Consider the following 22,275-nt stretch of genomic DNA (forward strand, 5'->3'; position numbering starts at 1 on the left):
AATAAGGGATGGAGATTCTCCTTGGCTCTCTTTTTGTCATTAATATGTTTGTAAAAGCTTTTTTTGTTGTCTCTAACGACAGCGGCCAGATTGCGTTCTAGCTGGGCTTTTGCCTTTCTCATTTCCTCTCTGCACGACCTAACGAGATCCCTGTACTCTTCTTGAGTTGCCTGCCCCTTCTTCCACAAGTGGTAAACTCTCCTTTTTTTCCTGATTCCCAGCAAAAGCTCCCCATTCAGCCAGGCCGGTCGTCTTCCCCGCCCGTTCTTCTTACGGCATACAGGGGCAGCCTGCTCCTGCGCCTTTAAGGCTTCCTTCTTGGAGAACGTCCAGCCTTCCTGGACCCCTTTGCCCTTCAGGATTGTCTCCCAAGGGACTCTCTCAACCAGTGTCCTGAACAGGCCAAAGTCCACCCTCCGGAAGTCCATGGTTGTGGTTTTGCTGCCCCCCCTCCTTATTTCACCAAGAACTGAGATTTCACTGAGATTTAATCTTCCCAGGCAAATCACTGGTATGCAGAAGAGATAACAGTACATTTATTTTTTTTTTATTTATAGAAAAGCAAAAATTTTATTCAATACAGAATGATTTGCATTTAACTAGAAATGTTTAAAAATGTGTAAATGCCACTGCCATCTCTCTTCTTAATTTTGATGTTAAAATCTTATCTTTAGGAGAATCATATAGCTCTTTTGCCCCTATTTTTATAGAGTACGCAATACTGTTTGCTACTAAAACAGAAAAGCTGGATGGTTGATCCAGCTGTTAAATCATGTCTACTACATATCATAAACAGCCAAAAGATATAAAGCAGGAATCTAATTGACCAATACTCGGGTAGCGTGTGACATTATGTAGCTGTTTTAGCTGGCTTTGTAACATAACAGAAATCTATAACTTCATACTTCATGAGTCAGAATCAATAAATCTGCCATTACAGATTCCAGAATCAATCTTGTCTTTCATACTCCCCCCCCCCCCTTTATTTCCTTCTCTTTTCCTTCTACTTCCCAGCAAAACAAAACAAACTGCTGTGAGAATTTATAATCTTTTGAGCTAAGTAAAACAGATTAATTAGGAACGTGGATTCTGTGGGCAAAATCACTTCAACAAACACTTCAGAGCCGGTACCTGCACCAAAGCTGGTATTCCACTATAGCCACAGTTCCTCATTCTTCTCTCATTTTTTTAGGTTATTGTGACTTAAGTTTAACATTGTCATCCTTAGGCAATAGAAGACTTCAAGTAAAATTGAGAAGCCAAGCCCTAATTTATCCTGTAATATCTGCAATTCCTCTGTTCTTCTTTCCAAGAACTTATTTTACAGTCCTGATCTCCAATATGGTGATTATATTTTTGCCATCCTGCTGTACTTTTTACCTCCCCAGTTCAGGACTCCAACCTTGTAGATGCTACACCTCATCTACTTACCTCCTTAACCACATATCCAGATGTCTTAAAGCTTCTAATGTACAAATGTCATTGATCTGCCCCAGGAATTTCATAAGCTCAGTCACTGAAAAAGCAATGTAGGGCACTGCTGTCATTCTAAAAATGTTACTACAGCAGTTGTGTCATGAGAATAATTTGTGTAATGTCTCTTTGACCTTGTAGCACATGGTAGATGATTTGAAATCCTTACCCTTTCAGGAAGGAGGAGTAAGCTCCTTCAGAAATCCTACAGAGAAAGAGGACATACATGGGAATAACATTCCCGGATCTTTGGAAGTCCAAGAAATAACTTACCTCCATATTCTTAAGGTTTGTCCTAGTTATCAGAGAAAAAGAGAAAGAAAAACAATGTGAATATTACCAACATTTAAATGACCAAAATGATGGTAAAAACTGCCCTTATGTTTCTTTCATAGGGGATTTTGTTCACTCAGTGCAAATCTAGTTATTTTGTTGCCAATGACTTGTCTTGCCATTTAAGTGTCTGAAGGAGTCATCCCCAAGGAAGTACATGAACCATATATGAACATAGTTTTAACAGGTATAAGTATGGTAAAAAAATAACCTGTTTGAATAAGATAGGCCAAAATCTCAAAAGCAGACCAGAAAGGTGATATAATCTTTGATTTGGTTTATTTATAAAGTATGTCATTTCAGTATTCTTCACCAAGGCAATTCTGCTAATAGATCTAAGATTTTATCTTGCAAAATAAATATACAAATAGTATGTTTTATACATCATATAGCTCCTGGCACTAACTGAACCCCAACAATCTAAATACTAATCTCTTCTGAGCACAGATTTCCTGTATTTTCCTCATTATTTATTTATATTTCCAAATAGCCCAGACACCACTTAGGATGTGGTTTAATAACCCTGGCTCATACTGTTGAGCTATTAGTGCTCTTGTAGAAAGCATTTTTTGGCATTTATTTTGCTGTGTCAACCCACTGGAGCACTTAACAAAGGTTGGTAAATGAGAAGTCTGAGAACGGAAGAGAACAGTTAGCAGGTGTCATGCATTTGCAGAGCTGCACTTGCTACACTGAGCATGTAATCTGAGAAAGATATTGGCTTAAAATGGCAGAGAAGAATGAAAAGATTATGATGTATGGCACAATTATTTTTTTGGCATTTTTTTCACAGGTTCTAGCATAATTTTTGTGCATTTATAAGAAGGGCAAAGCAGTTCCTCCACACAAGATGCTATGTCATCCTTAACTGGCTTCTCTGATCTTTCTGAAAAGGGGATGTGGTTTCTTTCCAAGATTAATAACTGTGCATCTGTTAGTATAACAATGAGGCAGATTTGTGATCAATAGACCTACACATGTATCTGAAGAGATCAGTGGCACTGAATGAATCTAATCATGTAATTACAAAAAATGGGCCATTCTACAAGTCATCTGTGTCTCTTTATTTTGATGGTATTTGATTCTGCTATGGTATTTTAAATGCTCAAAGTACCCCCCTTCCCTTCCCTTCCCTTCCCTTCCCTTCCCTTCCCTTCCCTTCCCTTCCCTTCCCTTCCCTTCCCTTCCCTTCCCTTCCCTTCCCTTCCCTTCCCTTCCCTTCCCTTCCCTTCCCTTCCCTTCCCTTCCCTTCCCTTCCCTTCCCTTCCCTTCCCTTCCCTTCCCTTCCCTCAATGGGGACTTTCTCCAAAACTATTTCTTAACAAGAAAGGAAAACTGCTAAAAGATCAGTCATAAATCATGACTTCCTGTAGCTGATCAGACAATTGCAAGAAAATTGCAAAGCATTTAATGAATTTTTGAAATTCTCTCTCCTGTTTGATAGAAAGATTGCCTTGAGAATGGCTCCATCTCATAATTTCTGGATTGACTCACTTCCTTTCCTCTAATTGTCCACCAATACTAGTACTGGGGTTGCTACACAGATTTCTAAAAGAGAAAAAAATACTGACAAATGCTTCTGATGTGTTTTGAGCTTGCTTTATTGTGACAGCATCTGAAAACAAGAGGAAGTATAATTCCAGTCAAATTAAATGAGATTTCTAATTAATTGCAGTAGAACATGGAGGAGAACTTGGACCAACCAGTCCTCAGTAGACCACAAGCAGGTTCTCCTTTAACCACTTTGGAAGCTCTTCAGATTATAAATAATTTTTAGTACAGACCATGTTTGTTCTATTTTTAGTTGTGCTTTCAAATACTGGTAATGCAAACATAGAAAAGGAAGGAGCAGTGTAAAAGTGTACATTTTAACAGCAATGTATGCAATAATACTGACTTTAAAAACCGACCAGAAGGCTTGTTTTCTTATGTATGATACTATGGTCTCTGTGTAGATAAAATTCCTACTGAAGTACACTGCCTGAGAAACAACTGCAGAGAACTTCATAGCCAACTCACACCTATACTACCATTTGGTATGAATCATTCCTTTCTTGCACAGGAGAGGAAAGCACTGTCAATAAGATAAGGTTTTGTCCTAATTCTGTAGGGATGAACTACTTGTCTACATTGGATTAAAAATCTGAGCTCAAAGAGAATGAAAGGAGCCTGTAGATCTCCATATTTCCCCTTAATAACAAAACACAAACCATCACCATTTGTTGTCACCAACCTTCGATAACATTAGATCTTTTTGCACTCTGTTAGGAATATGAGAAAAAGCCTCTGAAAACACATCTCCAACCTTACGTGCATGTAGTAAAGGCAATGAACCAACATGGCCAAGCAATAGGTATTTTGTTTCTTTCAGGAGACCTATAGGTTTTGTGAAAAATCATCATCTCACTTTGCACAGAAGGAAGAGGTAATTATGCTTTTCAATCAATGAATGCAAGAGAAACCGCATATGTATATGAGTTCTGATGTTCCTTGTGAGTTATTTTGGCCATGGAAAAGGGTAAATTTAGACCCAAATGAACATGCTATGCCACTAAAAGTGACTTATCTGCTTGCAAGAAACAATAATAATTCAAAGGAGGTGAAGAACAGGTCTAGCTGAGCATTCTGAAGCTGTTATCACAAATTGAATAATAATATTAGGCTAGACATATCTGTCAAATTAGAAAAAGGTAAACCCACTGACATAACACCAATAAGAAAAGGGTCAATGAGATAAATAAAGCTGAATTTTAAGGGAGTTGTTTGGGTTTTTCCCCAGTACTACACAGGGAGGCTTCTCGGTAAAGGCTAATCTTTATCATCTTTTCACAAAATGAGGACTCTTTTATTTTTATGCCAGCTCTACTGATACCTTGTACCAAGGTTTGATAAAGCCTTAACTACTTTCAAGAACAGCAAGCATTTGGCCTCTGTACACTGTTTTTTTGACCCTTTGTGGTGGCCTGCTTTTAACTAATAACCACGGTTCTTCAGAGCAGTGTATCAGTTTTCTTGTGTTTGGGGGAGAATCTCGATGAGAGCGAAGTTTCATCACTTCTCCCTGAGCATCTGGCTTTTTTCAAAATGTAAGTTATAATGCTTCACACGTTGTCCCTGGCAGGACATTTTCTAAGCAAAATGTCAAGATTTGCAATATGGAAACTTATTTAAGTTTCCCACTTATTGAAATTGCAGTAGTAAAGACATGAAAAATATTTCACTTGTCACAGAAATCATATAGAGAGATTCTCTTTGCCAGTGGTAGGTTCAGATTTGTAAGCATGTGAGTAACTGCTGCTGACCTTCCTTAGTCCGCTCAGCAACTTAAAGGTCAGCATGGGCTTACGTGCTACACAGAGTAGCTGACACCTACTAAGGTAACTATAGTGACTTATTTTTTACTTAATACCTACAACTTGTACTCTCCTTCTTCATTTTTTTCAGAACAGTATCCCTGCACAACTTTATGAAAAGAGGAATGATGTCTCTGATTCTCATCTGGGAGGCGTTAATATTTTTGTTCTTCCCCCTGCATCATTTTGTCAAATGAGCCATTAAAATGACATGCAAGAGCTTGAAGTTAGAAGTGTTCTAAATTATGTATGTCCAGTGATACTGCTCTGCACAGCTGCCTGGCAGATATGAGCTTGATTTCACATCCCCATCTCATATTCCTGCCCATTTAAACAGAAAACCCATGAATAGTAACTAGTAATTAATAACCTGCTCCAACTTGTCATCTCCTTCAATCCCTGAGAGAGATATTGCTTCCCCCATCAGCACAACAGAAATTGTAAAGAAATAACAATACAGTTGTGGATAGTATTATCCTTTCTGTGGTGTTCCTTAATAGCAAGTTATTGCTTGAAGTCTAAGAAAAACCTCTGACCATAAAATGAGTTAATGTGTCCTCCCCCCCACACCTTTTTAGGACCCCCATTGGGCCTGAAGAGTTATTATAGAAGAAAACTCTACATATTTTGTCCCCAAGGAAGCAGGTTTTGTGGGCCATTTATAAGAATGAGAGACCAGGTTTTGATCTGCCTCATTCCTAAGTTCCAGTATTAGATATTGGTCCTCAGCACCAATGGCTGTGATATCCTGCAACTATGCAACTAGGTCATCGTGGGAGAAACTATTCCAGAATATAAAATAGACCCAGAATAGAACCAACACTTCCTGTCCCTCTGGAATGGTAAGATCAAAACTGCAAATATGTCACTGCCTGCCCTGCTTTTCTGGAGACCACCAAATCCAAAAGAAAGTTTGAATTTCTATTGCTAGTTCACTACCAAATACCTTGTGACATTGAATGATTATTCTTCATAAATAGATGTAAGCACATTTGAACATTGCAACGTTATTATCACTTTAAAGAAAAAAACTCTTTGTTGTACATATATATAGATAGAGATTGTTATATATATTGATTTTTATGTATATTTATTCATGTGTATACAGATCATAGGATGCTGGTTTATGTTATCATCAGGCTCATTCTTATTGCATTGCCTGCCCCACAACTGAATTTTCAGTAGATTTCTCTGCTGAACGTTTTGAGCCATATACTACTGGGATTCCATATGTATACAACAGTCTGCCAATGCACAGTGAATTGCAAATTTGGGAATTTAATAAGAGCATCATGACATTACAGGAAATATGTCATTAAAAAGACTGACTTTTTAAGAACCATACCATGCCCACAATATTTTACATTTTTGTGAAAATGGTGACATGAGTATGAAAATACATCATGCTGTAACATTTTGAACAATTCTAACTGTGAAAAGAGTACGAGTTGAACAGATAATCCTAAATTTAGCAATAATATATAGATTTTTGGCAAAAAACAGAGCAAAGAAAAAGAGTGTACCTTTAAGAATATTTATCACTTCTGTCTTATTTTTCATTACAAGGTCTCAAAGTGCTTTATAAACATCAATTCAATCACACTTGTCTCCTCATCTACTTCAAATGAGTAAACTGAAGTTCAGAGAGATTAAAGGGTTTCTCTATAATAAAATAGTAAATCAGTGGAAGAGCTGAAAATAGAATTCAAGAGTTTGGCTGAGAAGACCTTATTATGCAAAATTTTCATAATGAAATAAAAAATGTCTTAAATATCAAGGAGATTGTTTGTTATAGATATATAATTGGATCCAATCTAGTGAAAACAATATTTATATGTTAGTGGGAACAAAATTTATCTTTGTGATGGAATTATTCAAATCACATTTGGGACTGTTTTCCAGTAATAACACGCCTGTTTGTGGGTGAAAATAGATTCTTGAAAATTGTTTGCACATCAAAGAACAAGTCAGAATTTATGGTTTTATATATCCCTATCTATGTATGTGTATACGAATATACTTATATTTATATATACATATAGCCAATAAAATCATGTTACTAAAGCTACAAATACAGGAAGAACAATGGGACTAAAAATGTTACCAGACAATGACAATTTTCATGCAAAACTACACAAAACCAAAACAGCAAATTTAACCCAGCTGTAATCCTGACCGTGAACCCAGAGACAGAAACCAATAAGATGTGTTATTTCAACTGAAAACTTATTTCAGTTTTCAGATATGTGAGCAGTTTTTTTGTAATAGCTATGATTTCTTTTTAGAAAGAGCATTAGTTCTGCAAGTAATGGCAAGTAATGGCCAAAATTAAAACAATGAGATATATTTAGGATATTTATTGTTTTCTATACTGACAACAGCAAGATCCACTGAAACCTTTGGTGAACTTAAAACTAAGGTTTCAGCATTTCACAAGGTTCATGATGTTTTTGTTCTTGGACATTTATTTGGCTATATTATATCTGGCACTAGCTGGTGAACAACTAACAACATAGCACAGTGGTGACTGCACGATGCTGTCTCTGTTCTCACTGTGAGCTGGACAAAGATTCCTACTTTATGTATCCTTAACAATTTGTTCTAGTGGTGGAAAAAAATCTAAACTGGTCACACACTGACAACAACAAAAATAATATTCATCAAGAAATGTTTCCATCTTGTTAGTTTTGGAAAGTTATCTGAGAAGTCAGATGTGTAAAGCAGACATCTTGGTGACTGTGTGGGCTTATCTCATCAAGGCCTCCCAGAGTCAGCTCAGCACCCAAGTGTCAATGGCCTTAGCTGCAGATACTGGGTAAGGATTTCAGTGTGTTATATTGCAATCTCCCTTACACCTTGTCATTTCTATCTTTCACACATTTTGCTTGTTTCATATCTCAGTAAAATTTCAGCTTCCCAGGCAACTGCCAGCTCCTGCTTCAATATGGCTGGCACCTTCACCCTGATCCCACCACAGTCAATGAAAAGTTTCTCATTGATTTCATCAAGATCTGGATCAAGGTTTTTGTGTGGAACAAAGCTCATTTGAGACTGTCTTCTATAATACTCCCAGTAAATTCCTCTACTATGCTCTTGGTCAGATAGCAAGCTTAAAATCAAATTCCTGCTTGCCAGACCCAAACAGCTGAACACAAGCCTTTTCTGATCCACCTGCAAAACTCAGAAAAAGTCAGTAACATTACATTACTAGGATAGGAGAATGAACAGAAGTGTTGTTTTTTGTTTTTTGGTTTTTTTTCTTTGCTGCTGCCTGCAAGTCTTTGTCTATTTAATCAACTACTTATTATTATAGGTTATTTGACAATATCTGGAGGGAAAGTTTGGTAGGTTCGAGGGTCTCAGGTGAGCCTTGTTCTACACGAGGCAGGAAATATATTTATATACACACACATATATAATACTTCTTCTGTGACAGTCCTTCCATTTGCAAACAGGGAGGTAACTTTCTTTATAAGAAAGCATTGGGAATTCTTGTTCTGAAATTTACTGTTTCTTTCATTCATGTGGGTGGAATTCATCTCATCTAATCTTCAGCCATCTACACTTAGCCATGTCACCTGGGGTTTATCTATAGTCACAGGGAAGAAAAGCAACACATCCAATTCTAAAACAACCAACTCAGGTAAGTGGAATGGCTCACCCTTTAATGAACCTTGTCTTTCTGCATTAATTATAGTACATAAATAATTAATTTAGGCTAGAAACATAGATTCTCTGTCCCACTATTAATTTTTTTCTTCAAAAGAGAAATAATACCTATTCTAAAGACAAACTTTAATAAATATCTGAATACTTAAATTTATGTATATGACTAAAAGTATACGTAAACATAAAATATATAATACATAAACATGTACATAGATGTGCAAATACACATAAATGCACATATACATAGATTTATATACATATATACACACATATTACACCCATACCTCTCGTGTCTATATATGTGTGATCAGGTTTTTTAGATGTCTTTCTGTAGCCAGTCATTCTGTTTCCCTAAATATCAGTAAGTAACCTAGTCACCTCTCCTTGTGGCCTCTTAGGTATTTCATTAAGAAAATTACATCAACGATTAAGAAAGTAACATGGTCGATCTGAATTTGTTTTCTTTTTTATTTGGTTTTCCTTAAAAAAAAACAAAAACCCTCACATTTTATGTAGTTGTCTGTTTGCTTGTCACTGTATTGTATTTAAAAAAAAAAAGATTTAAAACCTTAGAAAGTTTTCCTTTCAAATATCTAATATTCAGTAGATTTAAAAAAAAAAAAAAAGCTTCTTTTTGTAGTGATGTTAACAGATAAAGTGTCACTAGATTCATTTTGATGACACCTGAGTTCTTAAACAGCCATAATAAGGTCTTAAAGTTCATCTTTTGTTGAGAAAATTCTCATGACAGTGGAAGAAACAGCTCATTAGTAGGATGATAGAGAGGGACAGTAAATGCACTGTAAGATAGCAGTCATCTTTACTTTCAAATTGATATTAATTTTGTACCAGTGAAAATTATTAAATTGAAAATTATTTTATGCAGTGGTTTTTCATTTTCAGTTATGTATTTGAGTTACATTTGAAGCCGACAAGCCAAAGTTGTTGAGACACCGCAGTTAAAATCTCCCATAGATGCATTTAAATTCAAAGAGTCTTGCATCTTTTTTTGGCTTGCATTTTTCCTCCAGAAAAATGCTAACCTTTTATGAGATTGTTATCATTACCAGTAATTGTTAACAATAATATTGTTAATACTAATTAGCAAAAATGCTCCTACAGCCAGAGAAAAAATAGGCATGGCTAAAAATACAGGCGAGGTGCTTGTTAAGAAACTGATCAAACAAGCTTAATTATGACCCCCGGATAAAGGGACTGCCATTAAGCCATTAAATTATCACAGATAAGACAGACTCTCAGTCACTGTCTGATGATAAATCACAGCTAACAACAGCAAGGAAATCAGAGCTTGAACTGCTAATCCTTTTGAGGTTTGTGATGAGCACTAGTTCCCCTACTGTTTTGCATCTATTTATATTGCACTCCGAACCCCCAAATGGCCTCTGCTTATCTGCAGCTCTAGATAATTTATGCCTATTGGTGTGTCACCTCACAGCAGAGGCTGTTATCAGGAAAGAGGAGTTTTAGGAAATCTGATCCCTTGAAATGCTAATCCTCTGGAGATTACTGCACATAAACGAGTTTTCTGCCGTGATTTACTTTTGTTTATTGGTAGGAGAGATTAGCACTTTACAATTGCCATTTCAGACAACCGCTTAGTTTGGAAATAAAGTGATCATTTAATGTGCAGGATTTTCACATATGAAACTGTCCTGAGTCTAGCAGTCACAAGGCAAGATAGTAATTTTTATTTATACGTCATCTCTTAAAAAGATTTGTAAATATTTTTACTACATGAAAGGCTGATCTTAAATGCCTCATTCCTTAGACCCTAATCCAGAAAAGCACCTGCATTTCCGTGTAATTTTAATCATGTGGGTGATCATAGCAACTGATGGGATATTCTTGTACTTACATTGTAGGTGTGCTTAAGCGCTTTGCTGGATCAGGCCCCAGCAATGAGATGCTCTCTGCTTTCATTCAGCTATGATTGGTACTTTCTATGCTGAAATGGTTACTGATGAGAAAGGATATATGATTAAGAATTTTATTAAAAAGCTTTTTCCCTATCTTAATGCTGTTGAACTGCTAAGAAATCTTATCTTTTAGCATGTGATGGGGTTATTTGGCTGGTAGTTAAGTGTCGTGCTTCTTAGTGCTAGACTATTCCTAAATGAATAACTGTCAAAACCATCAAATTCAAACATGCCTATTAGTGTAGCATAATGAAAGCTTGAACTGCAGGCACATAATGCTGCTGAAAATAAGTGGACTAAACACATCGTTGCTAAGAGTTTCCAATTTCCTTTTTTGTTGTATTCAGGTTCAATAGTCAGACTGGATGAGATCACACCAAGTGACATGACTGATTACTAATTAGCCAAGCATTCTGATGGTAGCTGTTGGTGGCAGCTACTGAGATACAGTACTATGTGTCAGAGAGATAAGGAGAGGCAAGAAATTAAGTTGACCTTGAGTTTTCATTACATTTAATGTCACCTAATAGCACCTGATATTTTTAATCCTGGTTACATTCTCCTTACCAAATCCATTCCCACTGGCAATCATGATTAAAAAAAAAAAAAAAAAAAAAAAAGAGCTTCAGAACTTCTGCACTGTTTTCTCCCTTGGGAATACTTCAGTATAAAAATGCACATGAGGGCAGCCTGGAGGGAAGGAAGTGCGGAAAGTAGTGCCCCTTATTTTCAAGGGTGACAGAGGGACTATTTCATTACTTTAAAGTACACATTATAGAATTTTGATTTTTTTTCCTGGGTCCCTTGTGGGAATGCAGTTAGTCAGTGATTCTGTTAATCTTCTCCAAAAGCATGGGAATGGGGGGGTAGAAAATAAAGATGTTCTTAAAATAAAAGCAAAAGATGGACACACAGGCAATCAAGAATGCAGATTACATCTCTGAGTGCTTGTTTTTGCTGGATTTCAGAAAATAACACTTTATACACATGAAGGTTTCTATGCAATTTCAATTCAGATATCATTCAAGGGCAAAGTTTTCCTTAAAAAGTTGTTTAATTCTGAACATGGCTCTAGTTCCTGAGTAGGGAAACAAAGATAAGACCTTTTAACTGGCCTCTGTATGTCTATTTGTGCATGTGTGTTTGAAATCTGTGTGCACCCATGGGTAGGTAGAGAAAATTTCTGGTAAACTTAGGGCAAGACCTTTTTAGCTTTTGCCCAAGAATTTGGTCTAGATCTACCTAAAGATTTCTGCACAGATTTGGTGAAAATTAGGATATGATGACACAAGTATGTAAATCCCTCATTTTCTTTTTTCTATTCAGCCATCAAAATGGATGTACAGTTGTTGATCACTGTACAGATAAAATATTATATTGAATGGACTAGTGTGACAATTCCTACATTTTTGTTTGACAGAGATAATATGTTGTACTAGTTTTAGACTTAATTTGATTCATCTACAAAAGTCTGCTCTTTTCTTTTGCTGTGAGTCTTGCCTATTGTTTCTATAAGTTATGCTTAAACTGTGTTTTCAACAGATATCAGAAAACACTACAGCATGAAGTTTTCAGGAAGAATGTGCTCCATATATTTTTACAGATTAATTGGAAAATTTTTGACAATATAAATACTTTACAGTAAGAAAATTGTAGATCTTAAATTGTCTAAAGAAATTTCTGCTGGCTTTAGTTATTGACATACAATTTTGAAATGGTGTTATTGTTCTGGAGACAGTTATTTCAACAGGGAACTATAGCAGGGTTTGAAATATTCTTGTCCAAATTAGTATTAATTATGATTGATAACAATGCATCTTCTTTTAAGTTTCACTTAGCTGAAATATATAATGAAGCATATAACCAACTCCGTGTATTTAATAGAAAACCTGCCTCCAAACTGACCATCTGAATTTGTTTTCCTTGATACTTCAGATTTGATAAGAATTTCTGTCCACTGGTTAAAAGTTCGTTTGTAGTATTAAAGTGGAGGGACTTCCCTGGCTAGTCATCTACATGAATGCAGGCAGCATGGGCAAAAAATAGGAAGACCTGGAAGCCATTGTGCAGCAGGAAAACTATGATATAGTTGCCATCATGGAAACATGGTGGGATGACTCACACAGCTGGACTGCTGCAATGGATGGCTATAAACTCTTCAGAAGGGATAGGCAAGGAAGGAGAGGCAGTGGGGTAGCCCTGTACGTTAGGGATTGTTTTGATTGTCTAGAGCTTAATGACGGTGATGATAGGGTTGAGTGTTTATGGGTAAGAATCAGGGGGAAGGCCAACAAGGCAGATATCATGGTGGGAGTCTGTTATAGACCACTCAACCAGGATGAAGAGGCAGACAAAATGTTCTATAAAAAGCTGGGAGATGTCTCACAATCACTAGCCCTTGTTCTTGTGGGGGACTTCAACTTACCAGATGTCTGCTGGAAATACAACGCAGCAGAGAGGAAACAGTCTAGCAGGTTCCTGGAGTGCATGGAAGACAACTTCCTGACACAGCTGGTGAGGGAGCCATCTAGGGAAGGCACCCTGCTGGACCTCTTGTTTACAAACAGGGAAGGGCTTGTGGGTGATGTGATGGCTGGAGGCTGTCTTGGGCATAGCGATCATGAAATGCTAGAGTTTTCAATTCTTGGGGAAGTAAGGAGGGGGGTCAGCAGAACTGCTACCTTGGACTTCCAGAGGGCAGACTTTGGCCTGTTCAGGACGCTGGTTGAGAGAGTCCCTTGGGAGACAGTCCTGAAGGGCAAAGGGGTCCAGGAAGGCTGGACATTCTTCAAGAAGGAAATCTTAAAGGCACAGAAGCAAGCCGAAATGTGCCAAAAGATGAGCCAGCAGGGAAGAAGACCAGCCTGGTTGAACAGAGAGCTTTGGCTGGAACTCAGGAAAAAAAGGCGAGTTTATGACCTTTGGAAGAAGGGGCAGGCAACTCAGGAGGACTACAAGGATGTCGTGAGGTTATGCAGGGAGAAAATTAGAAGGGCCAAAGCCCAGCTAGAACTTAATCTGGCTACTGCCATAAAAGACAATAACAAATGTTTCTATAAATACATTAGCAACAAAAGGAGGGCTAAGGAGAATCTCCATCCTTTATTGGATGCGGGCGGGGGGGGAAACATAGTGACAAAGGATGAGGAAAAGGCTGAGGTACTCAATGCTTTCTTTGCCTTTAATAGTAAGACCAGTTGTTCTCCGGGTACCCAGCCCCCTGAGCTGGAAGACAGGGAGGGGGAGAAGAATGAAGACCCCATAATTGAAGGGGAAATGGTTAGCGACCTGCTACACCACTTAGACACACACAAGTCTATGGGGCCAGATGGGATCCACCTGAGGGTACTGAGGGAGCTGGCAGAAGTGCTCACCAAGCCACTTTCAATCCTTTATCAGCAGCCCTGGCTAAGCGGGGAGGTCCCAGTTGACTGGAGGTTAGCAAATGTGATGACCATCTACAAGAAGGGCCAGAAGGAGGCTCCGGGGAACTACAGGCCTGTCAGCCTGACCTCAGTGCTGGGAAAGATTATGGAGCGGTTCATCTTGAGTGCCATCACGTGGCACGTACAGAACAACCAGGTGATCAGCCCAGTCAGCATGAGTTTATGAAAGGCAGGTCCTGCTTGACTAACCTGATCTCCTTCTATGACCAGGTGACCCGCCTAGTGGATGAGGAAAAGGCTGTGGATATTGTCTGCCTAGACTTGAGTAAAGATTTTGGCATTGTTTCCCACAGCATTCTCCTGGAGAAACTGGTGGCTCAGGGCTTAGAAAGGTGTACTCTGCGCTGGGTCAAAAACTGGCTGGACGGCCGGGCCCAGAGAGTTGTGGTGAATGGAGTTACATCCAGTTGGCGGCCGGTCACGAGCGGTGTTCCTCAGGGTTCAGTTTTGGGGCCAGTTCTGTTCAATATCTTTATCAGTGATCTGGATGAGGGGATTGAGTGCACCCTCAGTAAGTTTGCAGACGACACCAAGTTGGGCGGGAGTGTTGATCTGCTCGAGGGTAGGAAGGTTCTGCAGAGGGACCTGGACAGGCTGGATCGATGGGCCAAGGCCAGCTGTGTGAGGTTCAACAAGGCCAAGTGCCGGGTCCTGCACTTCAGCCACAACAACCCCATGCAGCACTACAGGCTTGGGGAAGAGTGGCTGGAAAGCTGCCTGTTGGAAAAGGACCTGGGGGTTCTGGTTGACAGCCGGCTGAACATGAGCCGGCAGTGTACCCAGGCAGCCAAGAGGGCCAATGGCATCCTGGCCTGTATCAGCAATCGTGTGGCCAGCAGGAGGAGGGAAGTGATCGTGCCTCTGTATTTGGCCCTGGTGAGGCCGCACCTCGAATACTGTGTTCAGTTTTGGGCGCCTCACTACAAGAAGGACATTGAGGTGCTGGAGCATGTCCAGAGAAGGGCAACGAAGCTGGTGAAGGGTCTAGAGCAGAAGTGTCATAAGGAGCAGCTGAGGGAACTGGGACTGTTTAGCCTGCAGAAAAGGAGGCTGAGGGGAGACCTCATCGCTCTCTACAACTACCTGAAAGGAGGTTGTAGCGAGGTGGGTGTCGGTCTCTTCTCCCAAGTAACAAGTGATAGGACAAGAGGAAATGGCCTCAAGTTGCACCAGGGGAGGTTTAGATTGGACGTGAGGAAAAATGTCTTTACTGAAAGAGTGGTTAAACATTGGAAGAGGCTGCCCAGGGAAGTGGTTGAGTCACTATCCTGGAAGTATTTAAAAGAATTGTAGATGTGGCGCTTAGGGACATGGTTTAGTGGTGGACTTGGCAGTGCTAGGTTAATGGTTGGACTCGATGATCTTAGAGGTCTTTTCCAACCTAAACGATTCTATGATTCTATTCTATGAAAGTGCAGACGTCTATGCATTTATAAGAAAGAGGGAGCTTGAGGATAAAATAAATCAAGGCCCTAAATGTCAAAGAAAAGTCACTAACTTAGGCTGTTCCTTTTATTTTAAAGACATCTTTTCTGTATTTCTGCAGTTTGTAATAAACTGAGAATTCCTGTATTTCAGAGGTTTGGAAATCAGTACTTTAAAAAAAAAAAAGTTAGATTCCCATAAATGGTTTCAAGTTGAGTTCCCAAACTTTTGGAAACCTTCGTGCAAAGTTATGTTACAGGAAAAGTTTTGCTTTTACAGAACTAGAGAAAATTATTCTTTTTTTTTTTTCCTCAAAAGAATCAATCATTTCTCACTTCCTAAATCCTGGGGGTTTGGATTAGAACAAAAGATTGAACCAAATCCATCTTTCAATAATGTAAGTATAATTTACATTCAAAACACAACTAAAAAGACAGAAAAATCTTAAATAAACATGAGGCCAACAACCAATGAAGTGATGCAAGAACAAGTCCAAGTAAAGGTAGAAGGCGGCCTAGAGACTGTACTGAAAAAGGGTGTGGACATCCAGTCTTTGATCCCCGTCTACATAGAAAGAAAAAAGCTAGAAAGGTCTGGTGAGATGTGCTGTGAACAAGGAGTGAACATTCCTAAAGGACCTGGTGTGAACATACAATGGCAGAACTGGCAAAAAAATTCATCAACTTAAAGTTATTACTTAGAATTTTTTGACGAAGTTTAAAGCCACAGCTTTTCTACCAGTTCCTTCTTTTGTGTCACTGAGTATATTAGATCTCAGCTATAGAAATAGCTTTACTGTTATTTGGCATCAATGCATAAAAATCCACTTTCTTTGCCATTTTGGCATTGTATATAAAAAGAGCTGTACCTGCCCAGTACATACCAGAAAAGACTGGCTGACCTGGGATTTGTTATGATTTTTCCTCTAATCCCTGATTTCTGTTCACTCTCTTTTATTTTATTGCTACCTGCCATTGTTACTCAATTAATATCTGCCAATTAAAAAGCAGAACCCATTAAAGCTAACGTCAGCAATACAAAAAAATGCTGAAGCAGTGGAGAGACTGGGCTAACATATATGTCTAATAAACTGAGAAAGTAAGAAGTTAATTATAAATGTGGGAACTAGCCTCTATCAATATAGATACTTAGATATAAATGATCGAGAGAGATAGCAGTCATTCAGGGCTTATTCATTTTTAAAACATTGCATGGCAGTTTGATTTGATAGTTTGTGGAGTCTCTTAATTTTTGGCTTATTAGTTTCCAAAGTTCTACTGATTCAGAGAAAGTTTTACGGGCATCTACACTGTAATGGAACAGATAGAAATTCATAACACTTTCTCTAGGAACATCACAAATCTCCTCTGACAACTAGTTCTCTTTTGTCACTGGCCAGGCAAGTACAGCTATAGCTTTTGAAAGAATTACTTTTATAACTACAGAAAAATAAACACAGTACTACATATTTCTGTGTGGTTTTTTAATATAAGCAAGTGGAGATGTTTCTAAAAAACAAATAAATAAATAAAAAAGCTCTTAATTCCTCCTCTCAAATATCCAAGATGCAACTCGGCTTGAGAAACACCAAATGTCAGTCATCACCCACTTATACCGCCCACTTACTTCCTCCACTATATAAGATTTCTGGTATGTTATGAATACTAATAACTCATAGGGTCTACTCACCTGTCTACAATTACATACTCTCAGTATTCATATAAGGTAACATGGGCCATGGCATAATCCTTGTGTAGACAGAGAATAGGTTTTGGAGAATTACTAAAATGCCATTTCAGTGAAGTTATGAGACAAACAGAAGTGATACCTTTTTACACAAGCAAGTTTAACAGATTTGCTAAGTCAGAGTTCAAATTATTCTCACTGCTTTCACTGGTATTGTAACACAGACCCCCGCTTAGACCTGCAATGAAACAGAAGTGGCTAAATGCAGCTTTGGGTGCTCACACTGACAGGGTAGTTCCCCGAAGTTCACTCAGTTGTTGCCTAACCCTGAAAGTTCAATATTTACTGGGATAGAGAGAAAGAGAGCGATTGGCACCTCAGTGTTGTAGTTTGGTGCTAGAGCTCTCTGCAGGGAATAGTGGGATAAACAAGAGGAACAGCTACTTTGGGAGAGATGCTGAAAGTCTCACCTTGCAACACCCTGTTAGTCCCATGAGAAAGGCAGTGTTGAAAAATATGCCAATATCAGTACAACATTCACTTGTTTTGTATCCCCCATCTGGCTGTTTCTCCAGTTCACTCAGACTGTCCCCTGCTCAGTATACCAGAGCTGGTGGAGGCTGTTGCTAAATACCCAGCTGTCCTCTTTCAGTGTAGAGGGATGTGCCTAATCTGGGTTTATAGCTTCTGTGAGGAGGCAGGACATCTAAGAGGCTAAAGGCTATTCCTAAATGCACTTTATGGATCTAGCCCTTAGCAATTTTTCACTCTGAAGATTGTATAACCACTCTGTCAGAACCAGTAGGCAATAAGAAGGTCTAAATTCTACTTTTAAGGTTTCCAATTAATAAAACATAAATGACAATAGCTTGAAGGCCTCCCTCCCCCATCCTGAAAAATGCAGAAGTAAATTATAGCATCTGGGCACTTAAGTGTGTGCAAAGATTCCTGGACTGAGGCATGAATTAAAACAAAGGATTTAAGCAAAAGTACTTTTATTATTAGTAAAGGGAAATGTGATATCTAACAACTGTCAGATGAGAAAGTTTGATACAAAATGATTTTTGAAAGTTAAATCAGAGGCTGCCTGTAAGGAACTGCAAAATGATTTCACAATTTTGAATGCCATTGGCAATAAAGTGGTGATGAAATTTGATAAAGCAGAAAGAAATGCACAAGGGAAAAATAAGTCTAACTATACATACACAGGCAGGGACTACAAATTAACTATTGCTTGAGAAGAAAAGAATAATGAATTAATATTAGACAGCTCTGAAAACATCAAGTCAAGCACTCAGTATCAAGTAAAAATGTGAAACAGGCTATTTGGATGATTAAGAAAGAAACTGTAAACAAAATAGAAAACATATATATAACACTGTATAAATACACTGTATCGCTATATCACTGTATAAATACATCATACACTCTTATGTTGAATAATTCATGCAGCCCTGGTCATTCTATTTCAGAAGAAAGAAGGGCAAGACAGAGAGAGAAAGAGAGACAGAAGGAGGAAGTAAATTCACAGGATCTAAGATAAATTCAGACTATTAAACATAGTGCACCCTCTGATTTAGGAAGCATTTAAACTGTACATATTGGATACAGAGCCCTGAAGATGTCTGGAAGTCAACAGCTGAAGGTGTCCCTAATCTGCAGGGGACAGTGGAGGCCTTATAACAACAGGACTGTACCCCTACCAAGGCAGGACACCTGCCAGGTACACAGGGCTACATGGACTTGTGGTTTGAGTCAGTGCAGCCGTTCTTACTTTATGCACAACCAAGTGTCTTCTTGGGAAAGCTGGTAGATAACAATAGGAAAGGACTGGCAGGAAAAGTATAGGCAAGGTTAAAAAGAAAATAAATAAAAATATAGGCAAAATAACCATGCTGTCCTTTACTCTCAGGATACATTATAATACTCTTTTTTTCTTTTTTTTTTCAGCCTTTTTCCTTTAACACCATGAGGCTACTGAGGTAGCTGGTATTAAATCCCTTCCCAAATCATGCATCCAGTTCAGTGTCTGAACTCAGAAGGTAGGTCAAACTGCAGTTTTCATTGAAATTGTCTTTCTTTTTGGTAGCAGAGGGTGGGAAGGTGCCACACAACAGAATCCTCTCTCAGGGCCAAAAGATAGGTACACACATCTTCCATATCTGCTATCATGCCAGAAGCAGGGGCAAAACTACGCAAAATCTGGAGCCTGGGTAAATATAATTAGTAGAAATATTAACTATGTTTTGATATTGCTTTATGCTGAGTCTATTATTGCAAAAAGTTGTATGCAACTGAGTTAATGGAGTTCTTTCAAATACGTAAAAATGATATGTAAAAAATTCTGTGTTATAGGGAGATACTATGACACTGCTTTGCAATCTCTTTTTTTAATGATATGCGGACTGTTATAAAACTTTGAGCTACATTTGATTGTAAGAGGAATTTAAGCAGGGTAGATTTTGTAAGTTGACACCATGGCTATATGATTTAAATCCAGTATTATTTCAATAACGGTGGAGAGAAATTACTGAGGTGGGCCTGATTCTTCAAGCACTGCTGAGCATTGTGTTAACTCTATACCTGGTATATTCTTCAGTAGCTGAAGTTTCTATATTGACAGAGTAGGTCCTGTAAACCTCATTGCTAAAATGGTACCCTGAGGTGACAAGAGTTTAATTAACTTAAGCAAAGTTCAAATTGAAGGCAATGAAAAAAAATGTACTTGGCCATTGCTGCCATTTGAGAATCCAGTAAGCCACTATTTACCAAAATCTTCAAGCAAATGATGGACAAACACAACCAGTTGAGGATTTTTGGTAATATTTCAGCTATGACTTTCAATTGTCTCCTCCTCACCTAGATGAATTATTTGAATCCTATCCGGAGTCACCAAGATAGTCTTAAATGAGGCCATTGTCTCCACTAGGCAATACTTAAATCATTCCACTGCTAGAAGAGACTAAAAATGGGCATCATATTGATAAGGTGTCACAACAACCAACTTGATATCCCTCTGGTGTGCATTCAAGATGAATGACTCATGCAAAGCTGTTACCTGAAGGAGAAGAAAAATTTATCCAGTGCTGTCCTCTAAAACTTGTAAGAAAAAATACAATGGGTAAGTACCTATAGTACCCTAAACATCAATATTTTGTGGTCAGAAGTACCAAGCAAAAAGTGTCTATATATTTGCCAAAGTAATAGAATACTCCATTACCAGTGGTGGTCTCTCAACTGTCATATCAGTACATCTGCCAAGCTATAACTATGTCTAAAACCATTTTCACTGGAGACAGAAAGATCTGAGCCTTTCCAGTGTGCTTTCTGATAAACTTTCCCAGGCAAAATGGAAGAGCTGTGAGGAGGATTTAAATGGAGACATAGTCTGCAGCAAAAAAGTGTCTTCCTGTAAGCAGATCTAGTTAATAATTCTTAAAGAAGTTGGCAAAATGCCTTTTCTCAGGGAGACATAGGAACTGGTTTTGCTCTTTGCAGCCTAATCATTAGACATGTCTGATCACCAAAGCAGAGGAGAAGGAAGCGAGGAAGAGATTAGACACTTTGCAGCTTCCTTACTCCTGAAGAACTCTTACCTTGGAAATCAGGGTAGTTTAAAATGTCTGACAGACTGAAAATGGCAATTTTCCAGTTTTCTTCTAAAAATACCACCAATTTTATAGAAGGAAAAAAAAGCCAAGCCAACATAATTAAAATAATTCCCAATTTTATCAGAAATATTCATGAAGTTATAAAATGTATTTTTTCAATGAGAACAATCCCCCTTATATTTTGCTGTAATACTGAAATGATTATTTTCAGCTTTAAAAGAAACTGCTCAGATATTTTTCTTCCCTGTTTCCATTTCACTGTGAATGTTATAATTTCTGCTTCTTTCTGATCTAGAATGAAAGGACATTTTAAAATGTCCTGGATTGGCTGGCATATTATAATTTTGCTGAGTATTTCTCAGCAAGGCCTATTTGTAAGTAGTGGCAAACACTCCCATTGATTTGTCTGCATGAGAAAGGCTAAGAGGATGCTCTCTGCCACTTGCTACCAGCAGCAGCATCAGTAGGAGTAAATCTGTATCATCCCAGCTTAACTTCTTCCCCAGCAGGATCTTTGGAAATGTTTGATTTAGCTGCTTCTCCTTCTCCTTTGCTCTTCTATATACATATTTTGTGTATAAGAGGGGAGCTAGAAAGAAGATGGGGAAGCAGGGTTATATTAGTGTGAGGAGCTTCCAGGGCAGGCTTCCAGGGCAGCTTTGCTGGCTCTTCTCTCCCTAGCAGCATCACCATGTCCTGCTTCGCCATCCTCCTGAAATCATCATGCTCTTCAGATGTGGTCTTTCATTCTTGGCATTAGTCATAATCCTCAGTTTGTCAGGTGTGTGTTCTGGCCTCTCCCATACACCTCTGTTTACTCTTCCTCCTGTTGCCAGTCTGTTCCTCCCTTCTTCTCCATTCCTTTCCATGCTTCTTTTCTACATTTCCATTCTCTAATCCCAACTACAGTCCTTATGCGCTTTAAAAAAATGCCTCATAGCGTTCACTGTGCCTCCAAACCAATCTCATGATCTTATGGTTATAACTCTTGTTTTGCTTCCCCTTTCTGCTTCCTTTGTCTCCTGTCATTATGTCATTTCTATTCAGGCTGTCATCTCTTCTGGAAAGGGATTTTTCTTGTTCTCTGTTTTGCAAAGCACCTGGCATGTTTTTGGTTCTGTCAAACAAATAATAACAACAGATATGAAATTGGCAGTGCAGCAGAATCCTGATATCAGGAAGTAATAGAGGCAAATTACACTATCATTGTCATTGCCATGTATACACCACTACTTGACAGAAATTCTCATTGACTAGCTAGGTAAACATCAATAAACCCAAAGATTCCCAAGCAACCACCTCTAACATGAAGGAAATGTACTTGTGTTTTACACTGGATCTC

General features: G+C 38.4%; 1 protein-coding gene across 4 annotated transcripts in view; it reads right to left on the reverse strand.

Annotated features, from left to right (window-relative positions):
- Positions 1-18,300: 18,300 nt before the first annotated feature.
- EPHA7 (EPH receptor A7) overlaps positions 18,301-22,275 on the reverse strand; it is a 179,325-nt gene continuing 175,350 nt past the window's right edge. For all 4 annotated transcript variants that reach the window (XM_076333255.1, XM_076333251.1, XM_076333254.1 and 1 more), the window contains one exon: positions 18,301-22,050. In XM_076333255.1, the coding sequence (XP_076189370.1) occupies positions 21,855-22,050 (196 nt within the window). In that variant the 3' untranslated portion in view covers positions 18,301-21,854. The remainder of the gene's footprint in view (positions 22,051-22,275) is intronic.

The sequence above is a fragment of the Aptenodytes patagonicus genome, chromosome 3 (genome assembly GCF_965638725.1).
Source record: "Aptenodytes patagonicus chromosome 3, bAptPat1.pri.cur, whole genome shotgun sequence".
In the NCBI taxonomy this organism is placed as follows: Eukaryota; Metazoa; Chordata; class Aves; order Sphenisciformes; family Spheniscidae; genus Aptenodytes; species Aptenodytes patagonicus.